The 12,458-nt window shown below is 43.8% G+C and overlaps 1 protein-coding gene across 5 annotated transcripts in view; it reads left to right on the top strand.

The window, feature by feature from the left end:
* Positions 1-12,458, top strand: part of SPATA13 (spermatogenesis associated 13) — a 148,106-nt gene that overhangs the window by 92,673 nt on the left and 42,975 nt on the right. For 3 of the 5 annotated variants that reach the window (XM_040054186.1, XM_040054157.2, XM_040054178.2), the window contains exon 2: positions 10,471-12,267. In XM_040054186.1, coding sequence (XP_039910120.1) covers positions 10,471-12,267 — 1,797 coding nt within the window. Of the gene's footprint in view, positions 1-8,663; positions 8,701-8,736; positions 8,834-10,470; positions 12,268-12,458 lie in introns of those variants that run through there. The other 2 variants (XM_040054164.2, XM_040054172.1) reach the window with 2 other exon arrangements.

The raw sequence follows: 12,458 nt of genomic DNA, 5'->3' as shown, positions 1-12,458 counted from the left end.
CAGCACAATACTAAATGTTAGCCTCTATGCAGTGTTCATCCCACCAATGAGACTGAATAAACTACTCGGGTATAGAATGGCCTGCCAAGATTTTTGCTGCATCAAAAAAGAGTTAGGCAGCATCTTTACTGAGTTATTATAAAATAGTTGTTTTGAGGTACACAGCAATCCTGATTGCTCTGCATTGTGATTATATTTGTACCATTTTGCGGTGAGGTTGGAATTGAAACAGAATCAGAGATTGAATGCAAAGCAGATTAAAATCTCTATTTACCTTAATGATTGATCATAATCTCTTGAGCGTGACACAACAATACATCATAAAAAAATTAAATTGTTTTCTGGAGAAAGTATTTCCCTGCTTTTCCAGAGAACACAGTTAATAATATTTCCTGTTTGTGATGTTGCCACAGAATATGGTGATTATTTGTGGCTCTTGTGTGAATCTGCTACAGGCATGCACCCAGCACCACCACTCACACACCCACCTCCCACCCACACATTCTGGCACCCTGTGGCAGAAACGCAGCACATGGGGAATTGCTGAGGGCAACTGCATGTTTCCCCAGCCCTCTCCGATTCACAGCACTCTTGAGCAGCTCCTGAGAAAAAAATCAAGTTTGGACCCATTTCAGGAGTCCTGTTGCTTGTGGAAAGCATTTCCACTCTCATCCCTGTGCTTCCTCCCCTGCCCTTGGATGCTTACTTCCACCTCCTGCTGAGCAACAGCTTGGGTGTAGCCAGGGGAGCTGCTCCAGCTCACAGCCTGGATGGAAAAAGCAGAGGGCGTGTGCAGCATCTCTCCCTTTAGGTGGTAGCATGCTCTTAGATTGGCAGGAGCCACCCATTCTACCTTCATCCTTAGAGACCAAGTAGATCAAAGGAGATGATGTGAACAGAATCAAGTGATCTATGGGGAGCAACAGCATCTCTGGGTCAGTGTGTGGTAACAAGACAAAAAGGCAACCATTCCTGTCCTGGCATAGAAACAGTTTGCTGAATTATGTAATGAAAGGCAAGAGCTGGGAGGAGATCTGCCTCAGGTATTCAGTATTGCTTAGATAAAAGACAGACCCCAGGACAGAATCTGTGCAAACTGCCTCCCTTTCATACTGGAACTGGAAACATGGCTCGTATCTCCAGCCAAACAGTTTAATTATGTACCCCAGAATGTTGAGGGAATGGCTAGTAAGGTTTTCCTCAATTGAATTTCTGAACCTGAAGTGTAAGGTCTTTTTAAAAAGGACAGTGTCACTGACAGGAATGAAAACAAAGATATCTCACCAACATAAATGAACTTTTTTAGTAAGGCTATGTGTAATCTTTCAGGTTCTGAGCTACCCTGTGCTCTTACGAGACATAAATTATTAGCCAAATCTGCAAACTCCAGTTTAGAAGATTAATGGACCATCATCAAAATACTCAACTGAATCTTAAAGTAGGCACTTGAATCTGAACTCCTTTCAAAAAGTGGAATTTAGGGTTTGCCCTCTGCATGGGTAGATAATGGATTATTTTCCCAATGTGCACACTTTTTCTAGCTATCATCACTGTAAGCATCAAAGTGCCAGAGGAGCATTGACGGATTGGTCCTTGCAGACCCATAGGTTATAAGGCACTACTCCTATCATCACATATTTTACACATATGGCACTTAAGCTGAGAAAAGTATGCTGAACTGCCAAGGTCAGAGAGAAACAAAATCCAGAATCTGTCTTCTCCAGCCCCAAGGAAGATGTCATAAAGACATCTCTCCTGCCTGAAGTGGGTGTTTCCTGGGTTTTTGGTTGGTTGGTTGGTTGGGGTTTTTTTTTTGTGTGTGTGTGTATGTGTTTTTTGGGTTTTTTTTAATATATTTTTTTTGTTGTTGGTTTTTTTGTTTGTTTGTTTGTTTTTGTTTGTTTTTGTTTTTGTTTATTTTGGGAGGGGGATAATTTATCATTACTTTTGGTGTACAGAGAATACAGAGCTGTTTTACCACTAGTTGTAGGAATATGGGTGTCTGAGCCAATGACCATAAAAGTCTCTTGGAGCACTGGTTCCAGTTCCTCCACTTCAGGCAGTTATGCAATTTGGTACCATAGATATACATAACTAACTCCATCTGAGGCTACTGAAGCTAGAATCTCTTCCTTGCTGTACTAATAGGAAGACAGTTGCATTTACAGTGTTCTGACCTTAAAACTAATATAATTTCCCATCAAAATGTGACTAACTTGTGCAGCTGCCCTATCTTACAGAGTTAGTCAAAATGTGTTATTTGTATTGATTCCTAGAAACAATTGAAATATTAGAAAAAGCATGAGAACACAAGCAATTTCCTTGGGTATACTGCAGATAAAATTCTAGTTCAATATGTATGGGTTCCTTTAAAACAGGACAAGTAAGCTAGTCCAAAATTCATAAATTTGTGTCTGATTCCCTGTCCAGATAAATTTTCAAGTGAGTGGCATTGTATGTTTTCTGTATATTTAAAATTAGGTAACTTCTTTTCTGGACAAAATAAATAGACATCTTGCTTATTGTGTTCATCCATGCTTAAAAAATATTTTTGAGTTTAATATTAATAAGGAAGAAAACAATTAATTACTCCAACAGCAGAAAAATAGAATGATGACTATTAGATGGAAGTTTATAATTGCTTTGAAGTTTTCTGGCAGGTTAAATTCAGGGAACAGATGTTATTGAAGAGACCCAGCACATAAATGTTGCTGTAGCCTTTGTCACCTGCTTTGCTCAGGTTATTCTTTCCCAGCTTTTCTGATCCAAGGCATTCTTGAGAGAGTAAATTCAAACAAAAACTAGAAATTGACAAACTAAAGGTAGAATTAGCAAGATGATTTTTTTTTGTCTGAAAGCAACATGGTGGAGATGGTGATTCAATAATCTGGCACGAGAAATATGGCCGTGAATGTTAATTTACTTCAGACTGTAACAAAGATAGCAAGTTTGTCATTGCAGAGAGAGACTAAAGCAAGAAAAGTATCGGTACTAATTGAGAATTAAACCCTGAGCAACCGTGTGGTTCTTGAAGGCCATGAATCAATACCACCTAGGAACCTCCTAACAATGGGATGTCCCAATCCTTCTCACCAAGTGCAACCTCTTTCTCTTTTACTTAATCTTACTGAAGTATTTGCTGTTCTGCTCTCATGAATGTATCAAAAGCGGTAATTGTTCAGGGGTTTTTGCTCTGGCCAGCACAAAGGTACCCAAAGTCCACAGCCACACTATAACCAGGTGGGTATTTCTGTAGTGTCGCGCCTGCCAATTATTCTGCTGACCTGTTGTTTTGTTATAATAAGCATCAGAAGCAAGATGATCTTATGTGTCTTTGCATAATTTCTACTGATGAGGCATCATGCCTAACACAGTCCACCACCTGCTTCACTTTCCTAGTATCTGATGGACACTGTGCCTCTGCAGCATTGCTGTTATCTGTCCTCCCTTCAGCACAGCTCAATGATTTAGGTGAGCACTGAGTGCTGCTTGTGATTTCCTCCCTGAGCTCAGGGAAAAGCATCATTGCTCCAAAATCAAACCCACGCACGCACGCTGCTATGGCTCACACATAAAAATGCTCCTCTCTCTCTCCAGCCCCTGGTCTGAGTCATTCAGTCACCCACTGCAGGTGGTCCTCAGCCCTCAAACTCCTCAAGACCCTTTCTCTACGTGGTGGTTTGTTTTTTTTTCCCCCCCTCCTTGTTGCATAACAAGGTGCCTTCATATCCTCAGGTAATTTTGGAACAGTTTTGAATAGAGAAGAGGGGACGGCAGGGTAATTAAGTGGGCGGGGACGACTGTTGATAAAAGAACTCCTAATAGTCACTTTTACATGCTATTATTTCGAGCAAGGAAAATAAATACAGAATGGCTGCAGGGCCATCAGACTCTGCAGTGAGTGTGACATAGGAAAAGAAGGTAGCTAGAGCAGAGCAGGAAGAGAAAGCAAAAGGCTGCAGAGTGGGACAGCTGCAACTGTGAAATCTTGCCCTTACTTCCCAACTAGTCCAAATCTTCAATGTACATCCATCTAACAGAAAATCTAACATTTTTCAAGAGAAGAAGAAAATGAAAGTATATACATTGTGGTGGGAAAACAAAGAATAGAAAGAAATTCTTGACTAATCTCTTCTTCTTCCTATTTCTGTCAACTTTCCATCTCCATAGTCCTTTCTCTTCCTACTTCTTATTCTTTGTGAGACACAAAATAAAGGAGGAATTCAGCCTTCCTAATCGGTAACTGGAAGTCTTCTTTATGTTAAAATACAACGATCTGTCTATTGGAAACTGCTCTTCTGTAGTACCAGCCATCTCTCCATGTCATGCTGTCTGAATAATGCCTCTTGAGGATGGGGAAGAAGAATAGCATTGCAGTCAGACCCCGTGGGGTTATAAATAGCATTCTAGCAGCCTGAAAGGCTGAAGCCACCATTAAGTTGCATGCAGCTGCAGTGGTGTAGGTGGGTGAGTAAGAGCAACTCGGAGATGGGATAATGGTAACCTGGTACACAAGGGTCATTTTTCATTGATGGCGTCACTGCACTGGCCTATTGTGTTCTCCCTAAATTAGGTCCCTGTGTTTAAGAGAGCTGAGCAAGCTCAGCCTCGGCAAAGCACATTTAAAAGAAGATTAGAGGGGAAAACAGTTTGTTGTGTATTGCGATTTGTACCAAACTGTGATGAACTTTTTTCACTTGGGTCAGTAATTGCTTTTATCAGCAGCAGAGTAAATGCAAGTGGAAGGGCCTTTGGGAAGCTGCACCCCAGCCTCCTGCATGTGGGCAATGGGGACCTTCACTGGTCAGATCAGGAAGTTAGTGCAGCAGTTTAACTCAGGCTGCCCTTTCAGTGTTTTTCTTAGCAATGTGATTTATTTTGTCATCTTGGACTTTATCAGTGCCAAGACAACAAAGATCTTGAAAAATCCGTTTCAATTTATTATTAATAATTTGCTTGCAGATATACAAAAATGGGAAAATACTACACTAATTACTTAGTTTATATTAAAAAAAAAAAAAAAAAAACCAGACTAAAATAATTAGCTGCCTATGTTAGTTTGAGCTTGCATACACAAACATACTACTCCTCTCCTATTTCTAAACTAAAAATATTGAAATCTTGATCCTACTCCCAGTGAAGTTGGTGGGGGAGTTGCCTTTAAATTCAGTAGATATATGACTCAGCTTAATTCCCTCTGTGGGACCTGTCAGTGTGTAAAGATTCCTTGGAGGTTAATTGCTTGCAGAAGAGACTTTGCCTGGGATCTGAAAGGAAGGTGCAAATTGCACAACTGGAACCTTAGCTATGTACTGCAGCCTAGAAAAAACACTGTGGTTTAAAGCAAAGGCATCTATTTTTTCAGTAATCCTGCATCTTAAGAATTAAATTTGGTCATTCATTAATTTAGAGTACATCTTAGAAGAGACACTTCTTTTGCCATCTTGCCCAGTAGCTGTGGAAGTAGGACAAGTGCTTTTATGTTTTACTGAAATTACTCCTTTTGGCTTTTTTTTGTTTCTACTGTCTTTCAAGAGTCCTTTTTTTAAAAAAAAAAAATCACTACTTTGAAGTAGACTTTTAGAAAGTATTTATAAAAGAAACATGAAAGAAATAACTGTTGCGGGAGTGGAAGAGAGAATTTCTAAACTAAGTAGATAGAATCATTCTTATTTAGACTTTTCAGATTTATGAATGTGACTTCATTATATAAATGTGCCCTTTGCTATTCTGAAAAATCTAAGAGATGTATCACTACCAATTAAAAGCCAGGAGAAGGTTTTTCCTTCATCTTTAAAACTCTATATTCATTCTGCCTTGTCACATTTTTCGTAATCCTTTCCCACCTGTATTACACTTGGAATAATCCTTCTCACTCCTTGTCACATGTGCATTAAACCTCTTTTAAAGAACAGACTTAGAGCTTCTAAAACAAGCATTTCATTTTTGTTGCACTAAGTGTGATGTCAAACCACTATTAGAAATCTCACGCATATACCAATCTGGAATTTATTCTGTAAGTTCCTTCCTTCATAAATTGCTGTACTTGGTCAACCGTAACGTGTATTCCTGGCAGTGCCCCTCTGTTCACTGCAGCTTTTGTTGTTCATCTGGAGCCAAAACATTAGCTTGTAAACAATAGAGTACATAGCTCAGTCTTCCAGAAATACCCATGCAAGTGCTGTGAATTTGTTTGCATTAGCAAGGATTCTCAGTAGCAAATGATGTACTCTCATTTTGCTTTTTTAGCATTGTAGAAAACCCTTAATATAGGAAGGACTAATCTCCTGAAACTTTGGTTTGTAACTATGAGGAAGCACTATGGCTTATATGAAACTAAAAGGTGTTTAAGTTTATAGTTGGAGAAGGGGTTTGTCTTTTTTCTCATGGTAGTTCTGTCAATAAATTCTGGTTTGCATCATTTTACTAGACCTTGGTGTGCTGGCACCTGAATACTATATATATTTATCAGCCTTAAATAAATAAATAAATAAATAAATAAATAAATAAATAAATAAATCAGATTAAGAAAAGGTTTTGTTAATTATTGGTTTCCAATGCAGGAAGTCAATCCTGTTCTCAGACACACTCCTTAGGCTACTGCACCCAAGCTTCTCTGAATAGTACGCACATGTGGAAGGGCTGACTGAATCAGTGAACCTGCAAGATTTAGAAGAGGGTTTTACTGCAATACCAGCAGAAAAGCTGTGACAAACAAATCTGGAAGATTAAAACCATTTACTTTTAGAAACTTGACAAACTTCTAATTGACTAGATACTGTTATATCTGTAACTGCAAATCTCTAGGTATTTTCTTCCTTAAATATAGTGACATTTAAAAAATACAATATGCAATATAAATACCTTATTATCTAAATTAGTTTTAGTGTGGCTTTCTAAGTCTTTGTGAGCACTTTGTTAGTCTATCAATACTTTGATAATTTCTAGCTCTTCAAGCCTGTTTAATCTGTTGATGAATTTCAAACACATTTAAAAGATGGTTTCAGATCTCAGTTATCAGGATTTCTTAAGTTTCAGAAATACTGTTAGCTTGATAAAGAAAAAACCCAAATTAGTGGCTCAATTCAGCTCAACAGCTTTTTCTGCTTTGTCTTTTTGTCCAGCTGGTTGATAGAGGACACCTGAGGAACTGAAGGTTCCCTTCTCTGAGCAGGCAGAGGTTGTGGATTAAAAAGTATACTCAAAAGGAGTGTGATGCATATACCTGGGGCATCTCTGGAAAGGAACTTAAAGGAACATAAGAACACAAATCCATTGAAACTGAGGGTTGAATAATGCTGTTAGAAGTTTTTAAGTGACTAGCACAAACCAGGGAGGCTGTGACGTAAGTTTATAAGATTTGTTGAAAGTGGCTTTTAATTTAACTTCTGACACACTTCTTGTCCCATATAAATGAAAATTTCCTCATAATGTTGCCACTAAGGTACTTCCCTTGCCAATTTAATCAACTTCACTGATTTCCCCTTCAGGAATGTCCCTTTCCCAAGGTCTAAAGCAGATACCACTAACATGAGAACTTCCCCAGGCACTCCCAAGCGAACACAGATCACCAGCCATGGTCCATATGGACCCTCTCCACATCACGTCAACATTTCCAGTAGTTTCCATTTCTTAATCTGCATTTATTTCTCCTTTACTTCTTTACTTCCCATGCCCAGCACTGTAAAGCAACAACTTTGCCCCTTCATTTAAGTCGGTATTCCAAACTCGCTCCTTCCATGGGGCGTACCAGAAAGCTGTGGCCAGAAGAGCAGGGCCGGTGGCAGGCTGTGCCTGCTGCTGCTGACTGCTAGGGAGTTCTGTGGTCACTCCCAGTTATTTGCTACCTCATTTGACCTGCATCCCTTAAGCCCATTTGTTTGCCTCATCCCCTAACTACACCTTGCCTTTGAGAGTGTGTCTGTACTGCTCTCCAGAGAACTAATTACACTGCATGTGCAGTCACACCAGTCTCGGAGGAGAGGCAGTGGGGCTGATGGCCTTTGCTGGTTCTCTAGGGCATCTGCTCTGCCATGCAGTCTGTCTTCCCCCATTTCTTTTTGTATCTTACCTGAGCTACAATAAAACTGTTGAAATTATGTCTACAGTTCCAGTCCAAGTGTAGAAATATTTTTTGGACAATAAACTTTCTGAGCAAGGACTATCAGTTTGTACAGGTCTTTGCCAGGAGTCACGACACAGGGCTTTAAGACGCTGTCTCGCCAAATTTTCCTTGTACTCTGAACTCTGTTCAGATCGTGCATAAAATGTTGTTCTTGCTGTAAAGTCTGAGGAACAGCAGCAAGCCAAAAAGTTATCCAAAAGGTTTTGGACAGAAAGGCAGCCGGGGAACCAAGCCCGAGTCTGGTCAATGGGCCGTTCAAACTGGACTCGTGAGCAGGGCGTACGGACCTGGGGAGGGAGAGGCGGGGCGGGGCACCATCGAGGAAAATTTTAAGGTCCTAAACGTGACCATCCCCGCGCGGCCGTTCGTTGTTGCGGCGGAGGGAAGGAGGGCAGGCTCCTTCCCGCGAGCGGCAGCGCCGGACCCCGGCGGGGGCGGCCGGAGCAGCCGGGGGTGCGCGCCCCGCCCCGCCCCGCCCCGCCCCGCCCCGCCGGGCGCCGCTGCCATAGCGATGCGGGAGCGGGCAGCGGCCGGGACGCGCGGCGGCGGCGGCGGGGAGCCCCGCTCCTCCCCAGGTAAGGGTGCTGCTCCGGGGCCGCATTCCCGGGGGAAGCTGTTGCGGGCTCCACGATACGAGCTGGGATTTTAATCTCGTCTCGCCGTGTTTGTTCTCCTGTCTGCCCCCCCGCGCCCCTTCTGCCCGCTCAGGTGCACTTTCTCCCAGAGCCTCTTTCTGTGAGAACTTCCCTGCCGAGAGCAGAGGCTTGTGCTCCTTTAGCGTTCGATGTTTTCTTTCCGCGTGGAAAGTTGCGAATGGTACCAGGGCTCAAGGGCCGGCCGAGGGTTGGGTGCCCGGCGGGCTTTTGTCCGGTCTGGGTGCCGCGGCAGCGGGGTTCGGTTCGGCCCGGCTCGGCTCTGCCCTGCCCTGCCCTGCTGCCCGGCAGGCTCCGCCGCGACCCCATCAATAGCTGAGACTGAAAACTGCGGCGGGGGATGTTCCAGGCGTCTCGCTGAAGCGCAAGCAAATCCCTTTATCCGCGGAGGAGCTCGCGAAACTTTTAAAGTGCGCTCAGGAGGGAGCAGCCTGAAAGCCAGCGGGCACGGGCTCCGCAGCTGCCGCGTTTCACGTGGAGCTGGGACTGGCTGTGCGGTGTCCCCGCCGTGGAACCCCCGGCGGGCTCCTGTACCTCCTGCCGCTGCGCCGCCGCCTCGCCCAAACCACCCGGCCCCGCTGCCCTCCGAGCCCCCACGACCCTTGCGATGGGAAAGAGACAAAGAAGGGTCCGGGGCTGCCGCCTTCCCCGCAGCACAGCTGTACGCGTTCTCTCCTTGTTTCGGGACGAGGGGGAAATCCCCTCGCCGTCCCCATGACCCCGCCCGACAGTGGCAAGTTTTCGAAGATCCCACTGCCCCTTGCTGAAAGAGCCGAGCCATGAGCTTTGTTTTTAAGGTGGAGCCGGCTTCAGACTGGGCATCTCAGTGGGTTTTGGGTCGTTGTTTATTATGGTGGGGAAAACGCCTGCCTGCCTTGCAAAGACCTCTGGCCTGGGGCATGAGACTCATGGTCGGTGGTCCCCGCACAGCTTTGCCAAGAGCTGAAGTGTGATCTGGTCTGCTGGATCTCTCATGCTTAGCTGAGGAGGAGATCCCTTACAGCATGTCCCGAAGTCTAGTCACTTTCAGATTCAAGTTTTCATCTTGCTGTCACCGCAGCATAGGGTAGCTTCTGGGTGTACTGCTTTTAATTCTTGTTTCCTTTCATAGGGAGAAAGACTGCTGTGCACTTGATGTAATTTATCAGGTTTTTATGTGCCAGGGACAGGCAAGTCAGTCAAGTGTCACGCAGCCTTTCAACAGAAACAAGTCTAGGAAAAATTATGCGTGTTTTCCTCTTCCTTGCCTCCTGTTTGAGAATTAGGTGTCACTTGATGAATGTGTTTTAGATGAAAACCTCCCATGTGTCTTGGGCCTCAGTGCTGAGCACCTGAGGAGGAAGACTGGATTGCTGTTACTGGGAATTTCTTTCTCTTAAGTGCGTGTGAGGATTGTATTTACCATTGTAAGGTAGGTTTGCTAGTCCATACTGAATTTATTAGCTGATTAGCATTAGAGAAACAAGTACATACTGAAATTATTCTGGTCTCTTAAATTGCTAACAAATGCAGTTATACTTTGAGGGAGTTAGCAATGCCTTGTCTGCACCCCTGCAACACACCTTTGTTCATTATAGAAGAATTCCTTCGTTTTGTGCATGTCTTTATTTCCTACAATGTAGCTGGAACTTCTTTTAGCTGGGGACTTGGTAAGAAAATTTCTTAACGGTGGCTTTTGCTTTCCTGCTGCAGGCAGCGCCGCCTGAGGAGCTCAGCTCACCCAGTCGATGTGAAGGCAAGGCAAACCAAGGTGCAGCCGATGAAGGGGAGGCAGCGAGGTCAGCTGATGGAGACAGCAGTGTTGCTTTGAGCTACCCCAGCCTCTGCCTTCATGCCTACAGCATCGAGAACATGACAACGTTTCCGAATGGCTGTGGAAATGGCACCACCGTTACTTGTATAGTTATGGATAATAAAGAGCCCCAACACCAGACTACCTGCGCCAGTCATAATGGGGGACACAACACCAGCAACGGTCTTGAGGAGGAATTTCAAGAGGATAAGCTCAGCCCTTCCAAAATCATGCGCTTTTTCACCACCCCTAGGAAACGGGCTAATTCCAGCTCTGACAGGCCTCGTTCTCTGGTTTTGATGGGCAACTCATCCACGTGGAATGCCTTTTCTTCTATCAGAAAGATGGGATCTTTCAAGAAGTTGAAATCTTCAGGTCAACAAGGAATTCAAACAAGGGAATGCTCAGATATCTTAAATGAAAACAGCATAGGCAAACATGGTTCAAATGGAGCAGTGGTGAGAGTTCAGAATAACAGGTATTCGTATTCGGGGCCTCTACATGATGTTCAGAATGCAGTGGATGGTTTAGCTTCTGACTGCTCTGATGTGGAGGAGAGTGATGAGTCCTTCCTGAGAAACACTCATCGCTCACGCAGCATCAGGCGGGCTTACGGTGCTGGCCGCATAAACTTGCTAGACGCAGATAAAGTTCAGAGTCGCCACAACTGTGCTAGGCCAGCATCACCTGTCATCACAGAGCCAAAGATCTGTGAAATTTTGGTGAAAGACTCTGGAAACAACAGGATCATTTATTGGCGAAGCAAAAGTTCAGATAATTTGAACTTTCTGAAGAAGAGCTCATTCAAACGGAAATCCACCTCAAACCTTGCTGATCTGAAGGTTGCAAATGAAAAACAGATGCCAGCAAGGACTGTGAGTGTTGCTTCTGCTGACTCCGACAAAAGTGGTGGAAACCCTGAGAGGAGATCCAAGCGATGGAAGAGCCCTATCAGAGCAAAGGATTTTGACCGAGTTTTGAAACTTGTCAGTAATGTTACGGATGTTGCAAGGAAGAAGGATGGCCCCAAGACCATGGCTCCTTCTCCCAGTGAGCTGTCCCAGAGAACAAGGTCAAACAGCAGGCTGCATGATGACTACTCCCGCAGGGTTTCCAGCAGCACAGATCATGATAGGAAGAGATGCGCCTCCTCGGTATCCAGTCCAGACTCTTCCTTGCCGGGAACACCTTGCCTGCAGAGCCCTGTGATTGCTCAGGATAAAGAGGCTGAAATGCATGTAGCTGTCACTGAAGATAAAAGCCTCAGGACGTCATCAGGTATCCCAAACTCTGATAGCTTTTCACCTACTCTGAGCGACGTTAGTCCGTTTCCCAATGAAGTCTTTTATTCGGACTCTGATGAACCAAAAGCTACCCAGCAGTGTACAGATGAAGCTGAAAACCTTCATGTTCCGGTCAGGCCAACTACTCCAAAGCCTCAAAGTCCAACTGCAGGGAAGGTCAAGTGCAGTATGGATTTCCAGTGTCCAAACCATCACAGCACATTGTCACTGAGCTCATCGGAGAGCGAGGAGAGAGTTGAGGTACCAGGGCTGAAGTTGGGCAGGAATCCTGTTTGCTTCCAGGACTCAGTGCAAACTGTGTACTATGATGATGGAAATGAAGACAGTGGCATTAGCAGCCACTCTCAGCTAAGTCTCAATTTAGCCTCTGGTACTGAGGAGAAAAAAGAAGAGGTAAGAAAGAAAGCAAAATCCTTCAGAAGTGACGTATAATTCCTGTTGGGTTTTGTCTTTATTAATGCAAACAATGCAAAGTAATGGCTGCTGCAGCTTGTTATTGCTAAAATATGCTGACAGCAATTATTTCCTTTAAATATTCTCTTTGGATGCTAATGTACAATTATTTTTTCTTTGCACATTAATAT

This window comes from Hirundo rustica, chromosome 2, assembly GCF_015227805.2.
Source record: "Hirundo rustica isolate bHirRus1 chromosome 2, bHirRus1.pri.v3, whole genome shotgun sequence".
NCBI classification, from domain to species: domain Eukaryota; kingdom Metazoa; phylum Chordata; class Aves; order Passeriformes; family Hirundinidae; genus Hirundo; species Hirundo rustica.
This window is presented reverse-complemented; position numbering and strand designations above follow the sequence as displayed.